This window comes from Gigantopelta aegis, chromosome 15 (assembly GCF_016097555.1).
Source record: "Gigantopelta aegis isolate Gae_Host chromosome 15, Gae_host_genome, whole genome shotgun sequence".
NCBI classification, from domain to species: Eukaryota; Metazoa; Mollusca; class Gastropoda; order Neomphalida; family Peltospiridae; genus Gigantopelta; species Gigantopelta aegis.
Genome location: NC_054713.1, coordinates 8146596 through 8172741, shown reverse-complemented (window position 1 = coordinate 8172741; position 26146 = coordinate 8146596). Strand labels below are relative to the sequence as shown.

Sequence of the window (26146 nt, the reverse complement as noted above, 5' to 3'; positions counted from 1 at the left end):
GTATATTCAACATGTATTTGTTAGAAGCCAAAACTGGATGTTGTCTTCAAATAATTTCGTACGTATGAAATAAAATGAAATGTAACCTAGTACAAATATTAGAACGATCAGAAACACGTTCAATAATCGGCCGCTAATATATTATGCAGAAAAATATATTTGATATATAATTAGAATTGTTATAAAGTCTGTTAGTCAATATCATCTAAAAAATTGCAGCACTCGGGAATGTTCCTTTAATGAAAAGCGGGCCTTGGAGAAACCAATCCGACTTCCATGCTAACAAATTTTGTACAAACATACACAAAACATTCCTGAGTATTAAATCAAGTCAACAAAACTGTTGAAATATTGCTCAAAACAAATGTATAAAGATTAAAAAAAAAAAAAAAAAAAGTATTATTAACATGAATGAAACAACAATCATTAAGTAAACAACTTAAAAAACAAGTTGCATAATTACAGAACAATGAACCACTCAAGATTGTATATTTATTAAAGGGACGTTCTCACTATGTGATTAGGCATATGACACCGACTTGTTGCATGTGATTGAATCATACAAGTTCCAATTTTTGTAGGGCCCACAAATCGGTGCAACTAATCGCATAATAACAATGCCACTTTAGGGTATATTATATACTTAAAGGGACATTCCTGAGTTTGCTGCATTGTAAGATGTTTCTGACTAATAAAATATTTCTACGATTAAACAAGCATATTAAATATATTTTCTTGTTTAGAATATCAGTCTGTATATTCAATGTGTTTCTGGTCGTCTTAATATTTGTAAGAAGCCCAAACTGGATTTTGTCTTCTAATAATTTCATACATACAAAAAATATTTTAGGAAATGAAACGAAATTTAAACTAGTACAAATATTAGAACAATCAGAAACACATTTAATATACAGCCACTAATATTTTATTTAGAAAAATATATTTGATATGTAATTACAATCGTTAAAAAGTCTCTGTTAGTCGATAACATCTTAAAAATTGCAGCAAACTCAGGACTGTCCCTTTAAGCGATGAATGTAATGTTACCAAATGGCAATCCCACAAAACTGCTCGATCATAACACTAGGCTCAGACTGTCAATTGTCACAATGAAATTGGCCAACTCAATGGTTGCATTGTTATTTTCCCAAATCCTAACTTAGGATGGGTGCGCTCAAGATTAACAACTAAAAGGTTGTAAAGTCGTACCAGTATACGACAAATATAGAGTTGTAAGAGCGCTCAGACTAGCAACTGGACAGTTGTGATTGCAGAAAGTTTGCTTACTTTCTGCTGGCAGTTGGTAGTCTCAGAGGCATAGGCTAGGGGGGTTCGGACTGAAGCAAATGGTCCGCTTTCAGAACTAAAACATACAGGTTTATACATATGGAGTTTCTGGTGGTGCAAAAACAAAATAGAAAAAGGTCCACTTGGTTCATATTCGAACCCCCCTAGGTCCAGATCATGCTACACCCCTGAGTCTGAGCCAAGCATACAACTACAAAACTGCTTGGTTGGTATGAAAAGGAATCATTGCTTTAATTTGTTCAATATACCTGCAATGAGGAAAGGAATAAAAAATGTTTTTAAATCAACATTAATAAAAATATTTCATGTTAACACATCACAATTTGTGACCAAATAAAATTGAAAACAAACGACACTTAAACCGTATGATGTTTACAAAATTAATACTAATAATAGGTTGAAAGGAAGAAAATCCTGTCTGGAATAAGATATGTTTATTTCAGGTTATGGACAAGCCTAAAAATGCATGCAGTGCACCAAAGTAAATACTGGTATGCATTAGTCATAATTATGCAGGAAAACATTGCAACCATCAAAGAAAGTTGTTAAAGTTTGTTTTGTTTAACACCACTGAAGCACACCGATTGATTTATCATTGCGTAATAGATGCCAAACATTTGTTAATTTTGAAAAACAGTGTGAGAGGAAAAAACACTACATTTTTCCATTAGTAGCAAGGGATCTTTTATATGCACCATCCGACACATTTGTTAATTTTGAAAAACAGTGTGAGAAGAAACCTGCTACATTTTTCCATTATTAGCAAGGGATCTTTTATATGCACCACCCTAGACAGGATGGCATATACCAGTGCCCTTGATATACCAGTCATGTTACACTGCCTGGCAGAAACAAGAAATAGTTTAATGAGCCCTCTGACGGGGATCGATCCTGAACTGACTGCACATCAAGGAGTATTTTCCACTGGGCTACATTCTGCCCCAGTTATAATTATGCAGGAAGACATTGCAAACATCAAAGACATTGCAAACTTCAAAGACATTGCAAACATCAAAGAAATTCGTAACTCTCAACTAAAACATGGGCTTGATTGTCATTCGCTTGTTTGGTACAAAGTTTCTTGTTGACAACTGTTGTAGGCATGCTCAGAATTGCCAACAGAATAAACATTCAGCAGAAGTGGAAACCTTTTTGTATTTTAGACAACCTATGTGACAAAGGTTGAAAGGTTTGATTATAATAATAAAGTAAAGGAATGTAGGCATCTCATGCACTATTATTAATAGCAGTTTTCTAATTTACTGATCAACTGCACTCAGACTAAACAAAGAAAACACCACATAAACTAATGAAAACATATTTGTAATGCTTGCATATCCCTCGTATGCTGATGACATCCTCAAAAAACAAAACACCACTTATTGTGGACAATTTTAGACATTTGTAAACAGAAATATGTGGAAATTAGGTGATGAACACTCGTATTTAACTGCTGTTTGTTTTATCACTGATCTATAAAACATTGTATTCACGGATAGAGATTGAAAACGATTTCTAATCAAGACAGATACAATCGACATCTTGCAAAACACTATCTTCTTTCATGGAATAAAAGAAAACATTATCAAGAAAACATGTCTGGCCAATAAGGTATAATGCTTTTTATTCTTTCTCCGATTCATCAACATTTTATTCTCCTATTGAGATCAAACATGACTTCATATCAATATAGTCAATTAACTCCTTGCAAAACACACAGCCAGCCTCTTGTTTCTAATAACAAAGGAAGATCAAGAAAACACATGATCAAAAAAGGTATGTATACTGCTGTTCAATGTAACATTTTATTCACTGATGGAGATCAAAGACGATTTCTAATCCAGACATCCAATTGACATCTGACAAAACACACAGCCACTCGCCTCTTTCTCTGAATAAACAAAATTTATCAAGAAAACATATCTTGCCAATAATGTATAATGCTTCTGTTTTTTCTTTCTCTGATTCATAAACATTTTATTCTCCTGTAGAGATCAAAGATGACTTCTTATTATTGTATTGTCAGCTGACTCCCTGCAAAACACAGTCACTGAAACATCCATAAAACATGTCCGGCCAATAAGGTATCCAGATCTTTTTCACCAATCCATAAAACATTTTATTCACTGATAAGAGATTGAAGACAAATTCTAATCAACATCCAATTGACATCTTTGCAAAACACACAGCCACTCTCCTCTCTCTCTCTGTGAATAAACAGAATTTATCAAGAAAACATGTCTGGCCAATAAGGTATCCAGATCTTTTTCACTGATCCATAAAACATTTTATTCACCGATAAATGTTCGAAGACAAATTCTAATCGACATCCAATTGACATCTTGCAAAACACACAGCCACTCTCCTCTCTCTCTATGAATAAACAGACATTTATCAAGAAAACATGTCCGGCCAGTAAGGTATCCTGATCTTTTTCACCGATCCATCGAACATCTTATCGACCCACAGACACAAACCATCGAGGAGATGTTCCACAGGTTTGTCCTCCATCTCCGGGTCTGAATCGTCGTCAAAGAAACCGATAGACTTTGAAATGTTGCTGTGTTTGCGCATCCACGGCAGTGTGTTTTTCGGGTGGTAGATGTAGAAGTACTTTCGGTAGCCATTGATTGCCAGTACGGTGCCGAGACAGTTGCGGATGTTGATGTTGTCGAGTTTGAGTTTGAAGTCGAGGCTCTCCTCCAGGAGATGTTGGTACCAGCTGATGTAGTACTCCAGTCGTAGGAACGCAAACGTCAGGGCACTGTATCTGTGGGGGAGAAAAATGTAGTTTTGTTGGTAAAAAAACCTAAATTTGTTTTGACAGGCCTTATAGAAATATAAAAAAACACACTTTAATTTGTAATTATAGATATGACATTAAACAAATAAGCTTAAGTTGTAAAATCGGCTGAAAGAATACTTTAATATATGTCAACATTATGCAATAGAAAATTGTAGTAATATGATATTAGTGTTTTTATAACCTCATTAAGGTGGGACATAGCTTGATGCAGTTGGTTTGGGATCGATCTGGCCCATTGGGCTATTTCTTGTTCCAGCCAGTGCACCACGCCTGGTATATCAAAGGCCGTGGTATGTGCTATTCTGTCTGTGGGATAGTGCATATAAAAGATCCTTTGCTACTAATGGAAAAATGTAGCATGTTTCCTCTCTAAGACTATATGTCAAAATTACCAAATGTTTGACATTCAATAGCTGATGATTCATAAATTGATGTGCTCTAGTGGTGTCGTTAAACAAAACAAAACAAACTATAGCCTCAATAAATTCGCTAATATTTTATGCATGCTAAATTTGTTCTATTTACATTATATATTTTTATACTTTGTCGAAAGAACGGAAATCTTCTGCCACCACATAAGCAGCAGGCAATCTTTCACATGCACTTTCCCATATATAGGACAGCACATACCATAGTGACCCTTCCTATAAACTTTACATGAAGAAGCTTAGTAAATACTAGTACCTTGCGTATGGGTACATCAGTGCTGCGAACTTGGTACAGAGCGGTTCTCGCGACGTCTCGCCAACAAACACGACGATCGTCAGTCCCGTGTCAGCTTCTTTCACCAGGTTCACGTACGTCTCAAACTTCAGCTCGTACAAGTGAAGCTTAGAGTCTTGGAAAACACTGCAAAACAAAGAACAATTCATGAGACCACAATAAATTAAATTTCAAAATTTTCATCCCCATTCATGCAAGGATAATGGCTCACCACCATTTTTCTTCTTTTCACTTTCACAAAAATTAAAGAAAATTCTTTGTTCTTTAAACATATAATATGTAATGCATGTCCTGTATTTCAAATATGCTGAAAATATCAAATCAAATTTCACCTCACCCCTTCCTCCAAATTTTAAAGAATATTTAAATAAAAAATATGGCGTTTAATTTATTATGACGTAAAAGTAAAAGTAAAGGTAATGTTCTTAAGAAGCATCAGTAGTTTAGTGTTTTAGCCATGATATTTCACTGTTGGTACACAGCAGTATGATATGGTGATATGCGTCATTGTCTTTCAAACATCTGACTCTTTCACAGCTGTTTACACAGTTTTATTGATAATTCTTGAATTTTTGTGTTGACCACCAACAGTCAATACTTTTTTATAATGTGGTTTTGTTAAATACGGAATTCAATTCAGCAAAAAGGCTGGTAGATACTGGAGTTACATCCCTATACAAGCTTTTACCCAGGTTGTATTTAATTGGCTCAGTGTGGGTTATAGGACCATAGTACTAATTCCTCACAGTTATACTGTAGCTGTTAAAGAATTTTAAAAATATCAACAAGATCTGAACTGAATTCAAATCAGCTGACACACACACACACAAGCTGCAAATTTAGCAAAACTATGTGCTTTCGTGAATCTCAGATTCTGGGTCGGAAGTGCAAGATTATAAGTCTTAAGATGAAATACCAAAATATCCATATTTCATCATTTTAAAGACTCCGGTGAGATCTTAGTAAAAAGGTTAATAATAAAACAAAATCCCAAAATTCAATTCCTGTACATCTGTATTAAAATACCACATTACTGTGTTTTGCAAATAGTAATATTTTTTGTAGTATGATTATGTCTTTAACAATTAACAGTATTATTATTACATGCTGTGAAAGGCTGTTAATCTGTAACACTGACCTCTGGGGTCGTTTTGTGCTTTTAACCAAGGCTTCTAGATTCTGTGATCTAGTGATATTCAATGTTAGGCTAGTAAATATCTACTATTGCCATGCCAGACGGCTAGTGAAAATATTTTGTCAAATGTTGCAGTTAAGTCTATTTTATAAATATTAATATCATGCCCCCACCCCCCAATGTTAGTGTTTTATGGTTCTATCTCACTCTTTGGGTGACACATCCAATTATTATTATTATTTAGTAAAATTATATTAACTTAAAGTAAAGTTGGGCTAGTGAATTTTAATCATGGCTAGTAAATTTTTAAAACCACTGATCCCATGGCTAGTGGATTTTATAAAAATTCTAGAAGCCTTGCTTTAACTATTATTGTTACATATTGTGAAAGGCTGTTAATCTATCACTGAGTATTTAACTATAATTTTTACATACTGTGAAAGGCTGTTAATCTATAACACTGACCTCTGGGGTCGTTTCATATCCCTCGCCGCAGCTCTCGTCTGCTGGACCTGCTGTTCTTCGATGGTTGCTAGGTGATGCATGAACAATCCCATGACCACAACCAGAAACACGGACATGAGGACAGTCAGATACACAGTCGTGTCATAACTGAAAAAACATTTTAAAAATCAACATCCAGTTTTTGGATGAGCCCAAGATCCCAGTGCTCACAAAACGTTTGCTGGTCACTGACATTAATAACAGGCATGACCAAGGACTGGAATGTGGAGGTGGACAGCAAAAGAAGTTGAAAGGAGGAGGAGTTGCCAGATCGGGAAGAAATGAGAAAGGAAAGGGGGCAATGGGATAAAATTAAAAAAAAAACCCAAAACATGCATGTAGGAGCAAAGATAATTCTGAATTAAAAATATTACTGGTAGTAACTCTTAAGGCAGAGATGAATGCAGGAACTTGCATTCCAGGACATTTTGTTTTTAAAATTTTACGGAGGAGCATACCCCTGAACCCCTTAGAAAATGTGCTTTGCACCCTCAATTTCAGTCACACCCCCCCCCCCCAGCCCCATGTCGACTTGCTTATACCATGTCTGTATAAGACTTAACGAACAGTCTCAATTTCAGTCAGCCCCTCTACCCCCATGTTGACCTGCTTATACCATGTCTGTATAAGACTTAACGAAACAGTCTCAATTTCAGTCAGCCCCCCTACACCCATGTCGACTTGCTTATGCCGTGTCTGTATAAGACTTAACGAACAGTCTCAATTTCAGTCAGCCCCTCTACCCCCATGTTGACCTGCTTATACCATGTCTGTATAAGACTTAACGAAACAGTCTCAATTTCAGTCAGCCCCCCTACACCCATGTCGACTTGCTTATACCATGTCTGTATAAGACTTAACAAACAGTCTCAATTTCAGTCAGCCCCTCTACCCCCATGTCGACTTGCTTATGACGTGTCTGTATAAGACTTAACGAAACAGTCTCAATTTCAGTCAGCCCCCCTACACCCATGTCGACTTGCTTATGCCGTGTCTGTATAAGACTTCAGTCTCAATTTCAGTCAGCCCCTCTACCCCCATGTTGACCTGCTTATACCATGTCTGTATAAGACTTAACAAACAGTCTCAATTTCAGTCAGCCCCTCTACCCCCATGTCGACTTGCTTATGCCGTGTCTGTATAAGACTTAACGAAACAGTCTCAATTTCAGTCAGCCCCCTACCCCCATGTCGACTTGCTTATGACGTGTCTGTATAAGACTTAACGAAACAGTCTCAATTTCAGTCAGCCCCCTACCCCCATGTCGACTTGCTTATGACGTGTCTGTATAAGACTTAACGAACAGTCTCAATTTCAGTCAGCCCCTCTACCCCCATGTCGACTTGCTTATGCCGTGTCTGTATAAGACTTAACGAACAGTCTTAATTTCAGTCAGCCCCCCTACACCCATGTCGACTTGCTTATGCCGTGTCTGTATAAGACTTAACGAACAGTCTCAATTTCAGTCAGCCCCTCTACCCCCATGTTGACCTGCTTATACCATGTCTGTATAAGACTTAACAAACAGTCTCAATTTCAGTCAGCCCCTCTACCCCCATGTCGACTTGCTTATGCCGTGTCTGTATAAGACTTAACGAAAAATTTCAGTCAGTCTACCCCCATGTCGACTTGCTTATGACGTGTCTGTATAAGTCTTAACGAAACAGTCTCAATTTCAGTCAGCCCCCTACCCCCATGTCGACTTGCTTATGACGTGTCTGTATAAGACTTAACGAACAGTCTTAATTTCAGTCAGCCCCTCTACCCCCATGTTGACCTGCTTATACCATGTCTGTATAAGACTTAACAAACAGTCTCAATTTCAGTCAGCCCCTCTACCCCCATGTCGACTTGCTTATGCCATGTCTGTATAAGACTTAACAAACAGTCTCAAGTAAATTCTGTCAACCCTGTTTCTATAATATGTACTACATGTAAATTCTGTCAGCCCCGTTTCTATAATATGTACTACATGTAAATTCTGTCAGCCCTGTTTCTAAAATATGTACTACATGTAAATTCTGTCAGCCCTGTTTCTATAATATGTACTACATGTAAATTCTGTCAGCCCTGTTTCTATAATATGTACTACATGTAAATTCTGTCAACCCTGTTTCTATAATATGTACTACATGTAAATTCTGTCAACCGTTTCTATATGTACTACATGTAAATTCTGTCAACCCTGTTTCTAAAATATGTACTGCATGTACTACATGTAAATTCTGTCAACCCTGTTTCTAAAATATGTACTACATGTAAATTCTGTCAACCCTGTTTCTAAAATATGTACTACATGTAAATTCTGTCAACCCTGTTTCTAAAGTATATTACTTACCTTAGTGCGTACATATAAGCCCTGTCAGCCCTGTTTCTAAAGTATATTACTTACCTTAGTGCGTACATATAAGCCCTGTTTCTAAAGTATATTACTTACCTTAGTGCGTACATATAAGCTCTGTCAGCCCTGTTTCTAAAGTATATTACTTACCTTAGTACGTACATATAAGCTCTGTCAGCCCTGTTTCTAAAGTATATTACTTACCCTAGTGCGTACATATAAGCTCTGTCAGCCCTGTTTCTAAAGTATATTACTTACCCTAGTGCGTACATATAAGCTCTGTCAGCCCTGTTTCTAAAGTATATTACTTACCCTAGTGCGTACATATAAGCCCTGTCAGCCCTGTTTCTAAAGTATATTACTTACCCTAGTGCGTACATATAAGCTCTGTCAGCCCTGTTTCTAAAGTATATTACTTACCCTAGTGCATACATATAAGCTCTGTCAGCCCTGTTTCTAAAGTATATTACTTACCCTAGTGCATACATATAAGCTCTGTCAGCCCTGTTTCTAAAGTATATTACTTTCCCTAGTGCGTACATATAAGCTCTGTCAGCCCTGTTTCTAAAGTATATTACTTACCCTAGTGCATACATATAAGCTCTGTCAGCCCTGTTTCTAAAGTATATTACTTACCCTAGTGCGTACATATAAGCCCTGTCAGCCCTGTTTCTAAAGTATATTACTTACCCTAGTGCGTACATATAAGCTCTGTCAGCCCAGTCTAGCAGCCTGTACAATATTCTTGTCAGCAGCCCCTACAAGGAAATAATATTGGGTTTATGTAATTCTGGAGCCCATTTCACAAAGTATCCTAAGCTTACGTCTGTGACCAGCAGTTATACCCGTCATAGGTTTACATGTGTTTGGCATGTATTTCACGCTGAAAATTACATCATTGTGAAAGATGCAGCATCTTAAGGTGAAAAGAAAATGTACTATGTGTACTTCAAGCTATATTAGTGTTCTATTAGTAGTAATAAGAATTGTAGTTTAGTCGTAGGTTTACGTGTAAAACTAGTGCTGGGTTCACCGCAAGTGGGTTTTTTTTTAATATAGAAAATATAAACCGAGGATCCGCCAAGACAAATACTGATTAACTTGATGAGGTTGATATTTTTCATATACAAAAACACGAGAAGTGAATTCTAGTTATCTTTGCCAGTAAAAGTACTTACTGTAAAATCTTGGAAATTAATAGATACATGTTCAGAGGTTGAAAAAACAAAAATTCACCAGTGCGTGTTCGTTGTACAGTTCCGGGTATGTCACTCTGTATGGTAGGAGGTGGTCGCTGGTTAGCAGACTTGTTAGTCTCTCCTCCAGCCGTTTCCGACTAATGCTGTTCAAGTGTGTGTCCGAGCTCCACCCATCTTCTAGGAATTCGTAATTCACCTTCTTCTTGTCAACTCTCCATATTATAGCAACCTGTTGCATGGGTAAAGGTATTTTGTCATTTTTAAATCCAAGTAAAACATAATGAACTAATTTGTTTAGTTTTTTTAAATCAAGAAACATCAGTTAGATAGACACCCTCTACCGCACTACTCACTCCCCTCTTTTTTTAAAAAGTAATATCTCTCCTTGAATTAGTGGAGTGTTAGCAAGCATGGAAATAAGTGGCCAGTCACGGATGTTGTCTGATACAAATATGTCATTTGTCAAGCCTTGACAGTCACAAATTTAATATTAGTGGTCATTTTGTCTGAAGTATTTCTGTCGTGAAGAAGTTTGATCTGCTGTATGTTTTAAAATGTAGATCTAAGATAATATTTTGACCATATCATGCAGCATGCACGTGCTTATGGCACTGTTGCTAGAATGCCATCGCATTTGTCCGGAACATACTCGAGTAAGCCCGATCATCTGATATGTTCCAAATGGCTCAAACAAGCTATGCATCTTTTCACTACATCATGAAAAGTATTTCTTCGAGTATATGTAATAGTACATGATTAATAAAGGACAATAGTAACATCGTTTCAACATTTGGTTGACAGGCACAGTTTAATTTAGACAGGCTCAAATCGATTGACACAGGTCATTTCGTCAGGCACCATTGAAAATGTATTTCCAGGCCTGTGATAGCTCCCCTGAAATGACAAGGTATGAACATGGTACTCTGAGGCCCTATCTTGAATTTACACCTAACAGTGACACGCATACACCTCTAAATCCTATTTCTTGTTCCAGCCAGCTCACCACGACTGGTACATGTATTTCAAAGGCCGTGGTATGTGGATTTCCTCTCTGAGATTATTAGTATTATGTCTTAAATTACCAAATGTTTGACACCCAACAGCCGATGATTAATAAATCAATGTGCTCTATTTTTTTGTTCCAAACTGTTTGGACACCCAATAGCCGCTGTGGTATGTAATCCTGTCTGTGGGATGGTGTATATAAAAGGCTGTGCTATGTGCTATTTCTGTGGGATGGTGTATATAAAAGGCTGTGGTATGTACTATCCTGTCTGTGGGATGGTGTATATAAAAGGCTGTGGTATGTACTATCCTGTCTGTGGGATGGTGTATATAAAAGGCTGTGGTATGTGCTATCCTGTCTGTGGGATGGTGTATATAAAAGATCCTTTGCTACTAATGGAACAATGTAACATGTTTCCTCTCTTAGACTATAATGTCTAAATTACCAAATATTTGACGTCCAACAGCCGATGATTAATAAATTAATGTGCTCTGGTGGTGTTGTTAAAACAAACTTTAACTTTACCTCCAAAACACTCTCTTGCCTCGTCTTGTTGCCCTTGAGTAGTGCACCGATGAAATTGGACTGTTTCTCCTCGTAGATATACACATATTTCACACGACTCGGCGGAGTCCGTGATGACTGAGCGAAGTCGCGGAACGTCGACCGGTGGTAGTCGTGATCCTCAGACTCCTTCGTCACCAAGACGATACAGAAACTAAAAAAACAAAGAAGAGAAAGATAATAAAGTTTGTTATAAATTTGGCCAGGATGTAGTGGTAGAGTTCAGACCTGAGGTGCAAAGGGTTGCTGGATTGATCATGCCAATCGATGCCCTCAAAACTGGTACATCATTGGCTGTGGTATGTATTGTCCTGTTTATGGAAACAGAAATTCATCCAGACATTCTGTGGGTCCAAAAAATAGGCCCCTTGTCAGTGGCACTGAAAATTCTCAATATTTAGAATAAAAATTCCCAAAATATATAATTTCTAATTATACAAAAACACATTGGATATTCAGAAACTTGATTTTCTAAACAATAAACTGTAAAATTTAGTCATTAAAAAGGAGTTATTATTTAGAAATAAACACTAAACAAATTTGTTTCTATTTAATGAAGACACTAGATGACATTGATTTATTAATAACAGGCTATTGGATTTGAAACATATCCGGGCACAATATTTCACGCGAACCGCCGTTCTCTTCGCGTGTTGGTTACGCAAAATTAAATTTATGCGAACCGCAAATCGGTTACGTCGTGACCTGTAGATGTTCACAAATTAAAACTACCAAACTTTACGATTACAGGAAATTTATTCATGCAGACATACTACTAGTATTCCGGCAAATGTTTTAGATTGATTTTTAGTACTTGATGCGCGGCAAACCAGTAGACAACGGTATATTGCAACTGTTGTAACTTGCGACCGAAGGCTCAGTATAGAGTCGAGCCAAAGTTTTAAAGATATGTGCATGCACCGCTAAGGTGTCTAAATTATCTGCTGCTATTCTATTTCTAAAGGAATATATGTAGACATAATATTGGATTGCCCATAATTTTACAAAGGTTCAAAACGGTTTTAACTTAAACAAAAATGCAAAAATGTCACAAAAGCTGAAAAATACTAACATCGCATAATGTGCTTTAAATAAACATTTGGAACGTCACTGTAGTATAGAAGTACCAGCAATAAAGTGAATATAGCATCACCACTGCAAAATATCAGTGTCAAATTGTGGTCTTTCTTTTTATGTTATTATAAGATTTAGTTTTATTAATCTAATCATGCACCAATGAGTAGCCTGTTTTATAATTCAGAGGAACTGGACATCTGTTGTTTGGGTTTTTTGGTGGGTTTTTAAAAATCTGCTGTATACTAAATTTTACATATTATCAGTGACAAATGGTAGCCGTTATTTGTTATTTATATAAAAAAATATTAGTCAAATCATGCACCAGTGAGTGACTGAGTGTTTTGCATTATACTTCAGAGGAACCAGGGAATCGACATTTTCCCTCCAAATGTATCTATTTTGTTTCAGTACTGGGCTAATAGTGTTAACTTCAGCAAGCTGCACAGAGGTTCTAGAATACGGTGGCCCGATGCCCGAGGACAGTGGTTTTTAGATTTGGGCAACTAAAAATTACTTTTTGCGATCCCGATGGCAAGTGGTGAATAATAATAATAATAATAATAACAATAATAAATCTACAACGCTACGATCGTACGAAAACAAAAGAAACATCTACAAGTTACTTCTTTCGATTTGCAAGCATTACAGAAACTGTTTTATAAAACGTTTTCTTTTGTATTTTGTTTTAACTTTATGTTTGAGCTAAACATTATGTATTTAAAATATAATTTCAGCGTAACTTTGAGGTAACCGATCAGGTAATCCACAGATTACGCACACATAATTCACGTAACCGAACAATTGGTTACCTAGGTAAAAACCACGTGAACCGACTTCCGGTTACCTCAGATTTCGAAATATTGTCCCCTGCATATGGTCATTTTTACACAGTTATAGATAGGTAACCGGCTGCATTTTTCCATTGGGATAGTGTGACGGAACATGCTCTTATTTTTCTTTCGCCTGTGGCGATGTTAATTGTTTCAGAGGGCTGTGTGCACTTGGTTACATAATACCTCCGCACGACCGTACCCCCTTATACACACTTAGACCAGGTGTGGAGGCCATGTGGCCAGTAGTTATGTAATACCTACGATAGTGCGGTTTTAAGACCGTGATTTTTGGCAAACTAGGCGACAGTAAGTCTGGCTATCTACGGAAAAATACCGTCTCTGGGAGTTGGGGCAAATTCACATGATAGGTGAGGTTCCGCGTTGTGCCCCCCGGCAATATTCGGATTTTAGAGATATCGGGGAGAAACATATTGGAAGGCTTCCAGGGAATGTTAGTCCGTTTGGACTGGTAAATATATATTTCTGCTCTGTTGTATAACCTTGATGTGATTGATGTGACTTTAAATATTTTAATACTGTATTATACCCATATTATTTAGACAGTGTTTCCGGTAAACTGACGAAGTAAATTGTAGGCTTCACTGTGCTAAAATTATTAAAGCTTAGCTAGTCATCCTAGAGGACATAGTTAAACAGTAGGTTAGTGTCTTTATTGTGATAGGTACCAGTATTAATTCTGTATTACAAGGTTACTGAATGAGTAGTTAAGGGTTAATTAAAAATTAACCAAGTAGGAATAGAGTTGTAAGTCCTTTATTAATTAAGTTCCCCTGGAAGCGTTTCTCAATTATCACACGTGTGTGTGTTGCATCACGGTGAAGTGATTAGAATATTGTGTAAACTAGACACCTAGTGATTAACTAATTAAGTGATTAGTTCCGGGTTGTTATTATTATTATTGTTGTAAGTAATTAACTGCGGCAAATATATTTGTCAGCGTAATGTTAATACAGATTCCAAAGTGTATTGTGTTTTGTTGTGTTTTCTAGTGAACTAACGGGCTATATTATATATACTTTATATAAGATCATATCTCTGTTTATACCTAGAGCCAAGCTACTCGGGTATACACGGCCCGATACAGAGAGATCTAATAGATATACAGTTAGGAGAGAGATTTGGATAATCGTGTTTTATTCAGTTACGGGTATTATAGGATCCCCGTGACAGATAGTCACTGTAACATTCCTCTCTTTTCTACGCTTACCTTCGTCTAGCAACTTTCGGCTGCACGGGACAGAGTTCATCAAAATGTTTCTGTGATGACAGTCTCGGCAGAATGAGGAAGCGATTTTGTTCAATCACCTCATCCAGTGTTTTCCTCTGTAACTGTTTCATCTGTGACAAAATAAAATATTACACTGAAGTCACCATCTCGATTCACCATAATATAACTATTACTTCATTTACTAATTATAAGCATTCTGTAGAATTAAATAACATCACCTATCGTAACATTATTCAGTGTCAAAGATAATTGCATCCATAGATTTTCATCACATTGCATATCGTTTTAATGAAATTGACACAGCTTTTCTTGAAAACATGTGTAACGTCATCTCCTGATATTTGACAATATCATGCCAAACAATTTTTTGTCCGGTTTTAACGTTATTTTATTACAAAAATTAACCATTAAAGGTGTTTTTTTCTGCAATAACTGTTTGCATTGACAGATTATGATGACTGGATACAACAAAGACATAACCTGCTACATAGCAAGATATCATTTACAATGTCTCATACACATGTACATCACATACATGTGTACATTACATCTACATGTATGTCAAAAAACCATTCACCTGCAGGCATCGAAATAAGCATTGTGTCTGGTAAGCCATTTATAGGTTCCCACAAATATAGCTTGGTAACCTATAGGTTACCACAACTATATGAAAGTTAGAATTGAATTCCTGTTACTACTACTTTTAACACCCTTACATGTGTGCCAGATGATTATTGTAGTAAACATACATGCACACATCTAGTTGACGCTGCTAAAACTCGGATGTTCTGAAATTGTATCGGTGCACGTGAAGATCGGTACGAGAAACGAAACCCGGAAGTAAATTTATCTTGTGGGCACTGCTTAAACGTGGATTGCCAAAATTGCTTGCAATTGCACAAGTGCACACAAACATCGGTGCAAATTTGCACGAGAAAACGAAACACAGCCTTTGATATACCAGTCGTGGTGCACTGGCTGGAGCGAGAAATAGCCCAATGGGCTCACTGACAGGGATCGATCCCAAACCGACTGCGTGTCAAGCAAGCGCTTTACCACTGGGTTACGTCTCGCCCCCTGTTTATTGGGAGTACACGATAAAGAGATAATAACCAGATAATAACATAGGCTATCAGTTTTATCCTGTTCAAGCCAGACAGAAATTCCCCATTTTTACCATCACAGAGTAAGGCCAATACCCGATGTTATTACATATAGTTCGTCAAATCCTCCTACAAAAATGTTTTTTTTTTGCAAATAATTTCAATTTGGTTTGACGTAAGATGAAAAGTAAAAGTGTTTTGAAAATAGCTAAAAATATTTAATTTTTGTGTATAAATTAGAAATCAATCAGCTAAGAAATAAATCACTTGTAGTAAATTCCACAGTAAGAAAAAAGTTAACACAGAGTAAGGTTAAGACATAGCAAAGAGAATGGATGTTTTCTTACACTGATAGTTGCCACAGGAACGGATTCCTCATTGAACAGTAGCAGTGACTCGTGATTTTGATTTACGCCAAACCTCTTCATCAGATTTGTGATAGATTCAGACTTCATGTTTACGTAGCCGAACGTCACATAGTCTCGGTAGAGAAACGCCGGCGCTAAGAACCGCGTTGAAGGCCGATCTCGGTGACTGAAGAAAATCGCTCGCACGTGGTTGTCTCTCCATCCACTGATGAATGTCTCGTAGTTGTTGTCATCAACCTGATAAACGGAATATTCATACAAAGGTTAAATTTGCAGGGTTTCTAGATTATGGTAGCCCCACTCCAATGGCTAGTGATATTCAGTGTTGGGCTAGAAAGATAACTACTATTGCCATGCCAGACAGGGCTTCTAGATTATAGTAGCCCCACTCCCATGGCTAGTGATATTAAATGTTGGGCTAGTAAATAACAACTATTGCCATGCCAGACAGGGCTTCTAGATTATGGTAGCCCCACTCCAATGGCTAGTGATATTCAGTGTTGGGCTAGAAAGATAACTACTATTGCCATGCCAGACAGGGCTTCTAGATTATAGTAGCCCCACTCCCATGGCTAGTGATATTCAGTGTTGGGCTAGTAAATAACTACTATTGCCATGCCAGACAGGGCTTCTAGATTATGGTAGCCCCACTCCAATGGCTAGTGATATTCAGTGTTGGGCTAGAAAGATAACTACTATTGCCATGCCAGACAGGGCTTCTAGATTATGGTAGCCCCACTCCAATGGCTAGTGATATTCAGTGTTGGGCTAGAAAAATAACTACTATTGCCATGCCCGACAGGGCTTCTAGATTATGGTAGCCCCACCCCCATGGCTAGTGATATTCAGTGTTGGGCTAGGAAATAACTACAATTGCCATGCCAGACAGGGCTTCTAGATTATGGTAGCCCCACTCCAATGGCTAGTGATATTCAGTGTTGGGCTAGAAAGATAACTACTATTGCCTTGCCCGACGGCTAGTGGAAACAATGTGTCAAATGTTGCAGTTAAGTCTATTTTGCAAATAATTAATATCCACCCCCAAACTTTAAAGATATATCTCCATCTTTAGGTGGCATATCCAATTATTACTATTATTTAGTAAAATTGTATTAACTTAAAGCAAAATAGGACTAGTGAATTACTAAAATTTGTGACTACGGTAGTAATTTTTTTTAAATCACTGATTTGATGGCAAGTGGAATTTATAAAAATTCGAGAAGCCCTGCTTTGTAATAAAATTATGAGCTGTACAGTTTAAATTTTATTTTACTGTATATGTATTCACAATAACTAGTACAGTGTTTTATTCCTGTTTTTGCTTTCTTGTAAGCGCTTCAAAGCGTCTTATGAAATACCTATGCTAAACGTTCCAAATTTATCTGAAAACATGGACACCTTAAGTACTCCCGATGTAATTTTAACGTTTTCAGTATGTACACTATACAGCACATGGGATAAATCATACAAATTGCATGTATGTCACAGGGGTGGGAATTCTCCTCAGATCAGCTATTTTCCTCCCATGGAACATTGCGTTTCCTCGCATTTTAATAGTCCTTTCCTCCAAAATGTGTCAGATGGCACAGATTTTAACCTAAGATTTCAAGAATTTCTGGGACCCCTCTAGACTTCCCTTATTTTACAGTTCACTAATTCCCACCCCTGATATTGTCACCATTCAAGAAAAAAATCATACAAAGTATGTCAATATTCAAGAGAGTTAACTCTTGGTCATTTTTCTTTTAGTAGTTTTAGCCAAAAAGCTATTTTAATGCAGGATTTTCAACACATTTTTTTTATAAAAATCAAAAATCTATTGGAATGAAAATATACATAATGTCGTCTTGTAATAATTAGCTGCAACGTGGCAAAATATTTTTGGTCTGGTTTTAACTTTACTTTGTTATAAAAATAACAGAAGAAATAAATACTACATGAGTAGCCATTAGATTATATATTTTATCTTACATCAAGGTGTTTATATAGAAAATACTTCATGAGTAGCCATTAGATATCATTTATCTTACAAAGAGTTGTTTCAAAATGTACCCAAAGAGCAAAAGTTGAGTTGAACAGTACGTTTCAAAAAACCCGAAAACTGTTAAAAGTTTTCCTACGTTTGTAAGTGTATCCTTGGGAAACCAGTTGCGGACAAACTCCCTCAGTGTCTGCAGGTTGACAGGTCCGCTAAAGAACGTTGGTCTGCCGTTCACTAGACCGACAATTGCGGGCACGTCGTGGATTCGAAGATGACTAGAAATGCCTCGGTTCACTGCCATGTGAGCAGTTCCAATACAAAGTCCTACAGAATTAAAACAAAAACAAAAACCCAACATATTAACATTATAATTATAATATGCTTCATTTTATTGTGGAACATCTTTCTTTGATGATTACACAGAGGTTAACCTCTGTAGTATTTCAATAGCCCATTGGTTTGAAGTAACTTGTTATATGTAGTACTAACTGATCACAACTGGGCAAGTGGTATGGTGAAGGAAGGAAGGTTTTATTTAACGATTCACTAAACACATTTTATTTAAGGTTATATGGTGTCAGACATATGGTTAAGGACCACACAGATATTGAGAGAGGAAACCTGTTGTTGGCACTTCGTGGGCTACTTTTTTCGTTTAGCAGCAAGGGATCTTTTATATGCGCCATCCCACAGACAGGGTAGCACATACCACAGCCTTTGTTACACCAGTTGTGGAGCACTGGCTGGAACGAGAAATAGCAAAGTACATGCAAAGCAGTATCCAATTTCAAAACATTTCAAACCAATAACCACCTAGTAAGGACACTTACGGTCTGGTTTAGCTTTGTTACGTAACCTCAAGCTATTTTCAGTAAGAAAGCCTGACCACACACAACCAATCAACTCAATTAACGTGCTGAATACTAACCGACTGTTTCCAGTTCGGCAATAAACTTCTCAATGTATGGTTCAATGCGCATACACTCGAAACAGAAACTGCTGTGAAGGTAAATGAAGCATGGGGTCTTGTGACTCTCGGGCAACAATCTCATCTCAAAATGCCTAAAATACAAACACACACAAATACCCATTAATGGAAGAAAATAAATAAAAAGAGGATAAAAAAAGAAGAAAAAAGGAAAGAAATGTTTTATTTAACGATGCACGTAACACATTTTATTTACAGTTATATGGTTAAGGACAATGGTTAAGGACCACACAGATATAGAGAGGAAACCTGCTGTCACCACTCCATGGACTACTCTTTCCGATTAGCAGCAAGGGATCTTTTATATGCATCATCCCATAGACAGGATAGTACAACCACGGCCTTTGTTACACCAGTTGTGGAGCACTGGCTAGAACGAGAAATAGCCCAATGGGTCCACCGACGGCGATCGATCTTAAACCAACCACGCATCAAGCAAGCACTTTACCACTGGACTACATCCCGCCCCAAGAAAAAAATATATGCCTAAAATTAATACAAAACACTCACATACATTGATTAATGAAACAAATGCCTAAAATTAATACAAAACACTCACATACATTGATTAATGAAACAAATGCCTAAAATTTATACAAAACACTCACATACATTGATTAATGAAACAAATGCCTAAAATTTATACAAAACACTCACATACATTGATTAATGAAACAAATGCCTAAAATTTATACAAAACACTCACATACATTGATTAATGAAACAAATGCCTAAAATTTACACAAAACACTCACATACATTGATTAATGAAACAAATGCCTAAAATTTATACAAAACACTCACATATACTGATTAATGAAAAAAAAGAAAGAAAAGAGGATTCGTTTAACTAGAGCACATCGGCTACTGGATGTCAAACGTTTGGTAAATTTGACATATATTGATTAATGAAAAAAAGAAAGAAAAGAGGATTCGTTTAACTAGAGCACATCGGCTATTGGATGTCAAACGTTTGGTAAATTTGACATATAGTCTTATAGAGGAAACCCGCTACATTTTTTTTCATTAGTAGCAAGGAATCTTTTATATGCACCATCCCACAAAATGGATAGCACATACCACAGCTTTTGATATACCAGTCGTGGTGCACTGGCTGAAACGAGAAATAGCCCATTGGGCCCACTGTGCATCAAGCGAGCACTTTACCACCTGGCTACGTCCTACCTCCCACCCCCTCCAATAAGAGGATCAAGGTTATGTCATATCACACTGCGGGTGAATGAACAAACACAATACCATTCACAGAAGAGGAATTTGTTTTTTAGCAGGGATTTATTCAAGATTTTGTAACACTCGTCCTGCAGTATTTTAAATACATTTACCATAAATTTCCATCACCTAACTAAAATTTCCTACAGCCAGCCCAAAAATAATTCTGAAAAAAAAATCCCCCATAACAACAATAATTACCTCAGCGTTGTGGAGTATCTATCAAGAATAGATGAACCTTTTCCGAAGTTAAAATTGAAGCCGGAGCCGGAAAAGAAGTCGTCAAATGGGAAGAAACCATTCGGCTGATGGAAAGGCTGTCGTCGTCCATTCTGAGACGTGTAGCCATAATTGTCGTACGCAGATCTCTTCTCTGGGTTACTCAGGGTCTGTAGGAAACAGGAGAAAGAAAGTTAAAATTTGTTTTGTTTAATGGCACCACTAGAGCACATTGATTTATTAATCATCGGCTAATGGATGTCCCCCATATAGTGATTTTGACATATAGTCTTAGAGACGAAAGCTAAAGTTTGTTTTGTTTAACAACACCACTACAGCACATTGCTTTATTAATCATCGGCTACTGGGTGTCACCAATATAGTAATTTTGGAATATAGTCTTAGAGGAAAGCTAAAGCTTGTTTTGTTTAATGACACCATTACAGCACACGAATTTATTAATCAATGGTTAATGGATGTTAAACATTTGATAATTTTTTACATATAGTCTTAGAGAGGAGGAAACCTGCTACATTTTTCCATTAGCAGCAAAGGAACTTTCATTTTCACCAATTCAGAACGATTAGCACATACCACGGCCATTGATATACCAGTTGTGATGCACCGGCGTGAACGAGAAAACAGCCCAATGGCTCACCGATGGGGTCTGATCTAGACCAACTGTACATCAAGCGAGCAATTTACCACTGGGTTACCACCCACCTTAAACATGAGAAAACAATGAAAAACAAAAGAAAGGTAAAGAAAGAAATGTTTTATTTAACGACGCACTCAACACATTTTATTTACGGTTATATGGCGTCAGACATATGGTTAAAGATCACACAGATTTTGAGAGGAAAACCGCTGTCGCCACTACATGGGCTACTCTTTCCGATTAGCAGCAAGGGATCTTTTATTTGCGCTTCCCATAGGCAGGATAGCACAAACCATGGCCTTTGTTGAACCAGTTATGGATCACTGGTTGGTGCAAGTGGTTTACACCTACCCATTGAACCTTGCGTAGCACTCACTCAGGGTTTGGAGTCGGTATCTGGATGAAAAAACTCATGCCTCGACTGGGGGATTCGAACCCAGTACCTACCAGCCTGTAGACCGATGGCCTAACCACGACGCCAACGAGGCCGGTAAAAAAAAAAAAAAAAAAAAAAGAATGCTTTATTTAACGACGCACTCGACACATTTTATTTTAATTATTATTACAGTTATATGGCATCTGACACACAGATAATTAGAGACGAAACCTGTTACTGCCACTTAATTGGCTACTCTTTCCGATTAGCGTTTGCATGTAGATAAGATACCAATGGCTGGAAAATAGCCCAATGGACCCACCGATGGGGATCGATCCTAGATTGACTGTACATAAGGCAAGTGTTTTATCATTAGGTTATATCCCTCCCCTCATCCCAAAGATAAGATAGTATATATACCAATAGCTGGAAAATAGCCGAATGGACCCAGTGATGGGGATCGATCCTAAACTGACTGTATACCAAGCTCGAAATAGGAAGCAAAATATGACCTGCTGTTATTTGTTTGTAAGGTATCCCCAAAATATATTTCTTAAAATTCTTTTTAAATGCAAATGATGCTGAATATTGAATATTATTTGGCAATAAAATAAAGTATTGATCTCGGTGATCCAAGTAGGGCATTCGGAACTCGTCAATATTCCTAATATGTACACGCTGGAACCCATGACGACTGGACAAATGGACAAGTGCTTATTTCGAACGCTGTTAGACCCACAGGTCTGTGTGTTTGATTCTTTACCTCGTATGCCTCATTTATTTTTGTAAACTTGTCAGCAGCATCAGGTGCTTTGTTCTTGTCAGGATGCCTGAAATTAGTACAAAACATTAAATCATGCAGGGAACATCTTGTTCAGTATCGTGCCATATTAATATATATATATATATAATCACCAAGATTAAATAGTAGAATTCAAGCAATATTTCAGAATTTAATTTTTGCCATCTATCATTAAAGGAATGCTAAAGCAAGGCTTTTGGACTGGTGTGCATATTCAACGATACATAATGCACATTATTGCTTAATATCAACAAGTATAATCGTATAGTTAATTAATAAAACGGTTAAATGTGACGGCTATTATATATAACGGGTGCAGCCATTTTGTACCCCCTGTCAGTTTGCCCTGTTCGCCCCATGTACCAGTTCGCCTGTTCACCCCCAAATATTTGTCAGTTCGCCCCCAACTTTTAGTCAGTTCGCCCCCAACTTTTAGTCAGTTCGCCCCCAATTATTTGTTACTTTAAAACAATTATTGTACTGTTTCTTTAGAGGATGTTAAAGTGTGTTTGTGTGTGTGTGTGTGTGTTGTGTGTGTTTCTTTTCTTAGAGGGGAGGGGTTGTTGTCCTTCCACAATTTGGACTGATCATGAATCATGAGAATTGTAATACGGGGTTATATTTTTTTCAGATGTAATTAAACGTAGGGTGCTGAATAAGCGTAGACACCGACATTTTTTCACAAATTCACACAAACCACATCATCAACATTTATTAAAACATCCATTCCTGCCAGATAGGATCTGTTTTAAGAAGAAATAAATAAAACAATGGTTAATCAGCTACATAACCTTGATGCTGATTATGCATCTTCGGCTAACACCTAAGAGGGCTTTGAACAGCAATTCGATATGGCCTCTTCTGGTGAGCATTATTCCAATTGAGGGATTATTGCGGGGGTTCTTTTGGCCACTAATTAGTAACCATGAACATCAAAAAAGATGATCATCTTCTAAAAACACTATGACTGATTACAGTTAACAGGTTAACACGTGATAATGGCCATAAAAGCGCGAATGACCAGCTTAGCCTGGCCTGTCATGGACGGTGTGCAAACAACAGCTTGTTCTGAATATGCATGTAAAACCCTATGACCTGACCTGCCTAGCATTCATATTCAACACAGAACAAACACGTATGGATATATCAGAACAGAACTTTATTACTCTCAGGTCGTTCCATGACCAATATAAAAATTTCATGACTTTCCAGGCCAGGAACATGACCCGAACTGACTGGGGGTGAACTGGTACCTTTGTAGGGGCAAACTGGTTATGCATGTGGGGGCGAACTGACATCCTATTTGGGGGCGAACTGCAGTGTTCGAGATTAAAATTTTTGGCCAGTATCCCAGTTGGATACTAACATTTCAAAATCTGGTATCCCACCTGAGAATTTAGTATTATATGGCATCCCGGTGGGATACTGGGTTCTTGAAGTCTGGTATCCAAAATTAAATTCTGGTATCCCTGGGATATCGGGATACCGTTATCTCGAACACTGAACTGACTGGGGGCGAATTGACTGGGGGTGAACTGGCTGGGGGGCAAAACGTCTAGTACCTTTTAGACACAGTAGCTTGCGACCATTTGGTTGTCGATGAAAGAAAAGAAAGAAATGTTTTATTTAACGACACATTCAACACATTTTATTTATGGTTATATGGCGTCAGACATATGGTTAAGGACCACACAGATTTTGAGAGGAAACCCACTGTCGCCACTATATGGGCTACTCTTTCTGATTAGCAGCAAGGGATCTTTTATTTGCGCTTCCCACAGGCAGAATAACACAAACCATGACCTTTGTTGAACCAGTTATGGACCACTGGTCGGTGCAAGTGATTTACACCTACCCATTGAGCTTTGTGGAGCACTCACATAGCTGCCAACATTTAAAAACGGGAAAGAGTAATCATTTTCGCGTGAATTGTGACTCGTCGTATAAACCCTTTTGCTGTATAAAATATCCAGATATTTCTTTATGAATTGTTTTATCGCTGGCCTCAACGATGTCCTGGTGTTTCTTCATTTTGATGCGCCTTTGGCAATCATTTTTCCCGCCATGGCCAACAGAAAAATCAACACGACATAAAGTACAAAATGCACTAGTATTACTAACAGAACTGGCCTTCAAAACAGGCCACTCATTGCTGTAGTCCTGTTTATACTTCTGTACTACTTTTGGCTTTTTCTGAGCTTTGCACAGTTCATATGGCTCTGATCGTTTGCGTTTTTTCGACATCTTTACAAAATGGCATCGTTTCACAAGCTACGTCTATCCCGAAGTGTGTTGCACGCGCAAAAAAACTTCCGTGCTCATTTGCGGCTAGTTGGGTGAGTCCAATTTATGTGATTCGTAGGGGCGGTAGGTTATTACAAAAAAAACCGCAAAAAAACAGGAAAACGCGGATTTGCCGTAATCTTTCAGATTACGGGCGTAATGGCGTAATAAGAGATGGAAAATCGTAATGATTCCGCATAAATCGTAATTGTTGGCAGCCCTGGACTCACTCTGGGTTTGGAGTCTGTATCTGGATTAAAAATCCCATGTCTCGACTGGGATCAGAACCCAGTACCTACCAGCTTGTAGACCGATGGCCTAACCACGACCGGTTTGGTAGTTGATGATTGCCAAAGCATTACATAGAGTTTCCTCTAGCCTTCCAGTACATACCAATATGAATATCAAAAAAGGAGGGCTGGAGGCAACTCGAGCAGTCAAAGGACGATACCACCCATTACCCCCTTTAGTAACATGATGAAGGAAAAAAAAAAGTGTAAATGATAATACAATGTATGTGGGGAAGGGAGAAGAGCAGAACTTTCCCCAAAACATTTTGATTCAATTTGGCTAAAATTATAACCTACCATTCCCTTGCAAGTCTTTTATAAGCTTGTCTGATATCATTAGAAGACGCATCTTTATTGACGTCAAGTACATCGTACAGATCTTCTGATGCATAAATGTGAATCAGAAGCGACGCACACAAAATATATTGAAAACCATTCATCATTTAATGAATTAATCGCCGATTTATGCTTTTACCGAAATAAATTCTAGAATCATTCTTTAATTATTAACTCAACTGGAATAATTTCTAGTTACGCCGAGGAGAAATACACACAATTGAAAAGTTTAATCGAATTCCAGTCTAGTATTGTGCTATTGGTTACTTTCCTCCAATAGTTATCGCACCTCCATATAGGAATTCTCGGAAGAAACAGTCGAACATTTCTAAACGTCGTTGTTATATTATCTGATCAACAGGCTACTTACAAGGAGGCATCAAAATGTTAAATATTAGAAATGTTTAACTTCGTTAAAAGTGGCTTGGTTAAGAACACTTCTAATATCGCACTCCAACTGGACAACTATATTACACGCTGTGACAGGTTTAACGGCAGAAAATTTTACTTCATAACATTCAACTGAAACGTTTAAATATTAGGTAGTAATATTGTTTTGTAAAATATGTATCACAACTGACTTATCATTAAACAACAACAAAAAAACATTCTTGAAGATTTAATGAGCACAAACATTTGGCACAGCAGTAGACCTACCATTATTATAAAAAAAAACCCTATTTTATCTACGAGTTCCTTCAAACAACAGCAAACTTCAGGATGGTAGGTACTGGGTTCGCCTCCTGGTACCGGATCTTATCCAGAGT

At 37.3% G+C, this 26146-nt stretch overlaps 1 protein-coding gene across 1 annotated transcript; it reads right to left on the bottom strand.

Moving 5' to 3' along the window:
- Nucleotides 1-911: 911 nt before the first annotated feature.
- On the bottom strand, nt 912-25538 carry LOC121390542 (dnaJ homolog subfamily C member 16-like). Its single transcript, XM_041522377.1, has 13 exons — nt 25341-25538; nt 22432-22498; nt 20617-20804; nt 19126-19259; nt 18337-18521; nt 16196-16453; nt 14725-14855; nt 11548-11740; nt 10054-10245; nt 9508-9575; nt 6438-6584; nt 4799-4963; nt 912-4078 (listed from the first exon to the last, which is right to left on the bottom strand). Exons 1-13 carry the CDS (start codon nt 25484-25486, stop codon nt 3703-3705), a joined length of 2250 nt encoding a protein of 749 aa, XP_041378311.1. The 5' UTR covers nt 25487-25538; the 3' UTR covers nt 912-3702.
- Nucleotides 25539-26146: the final 608 nt, after the last annotated feature.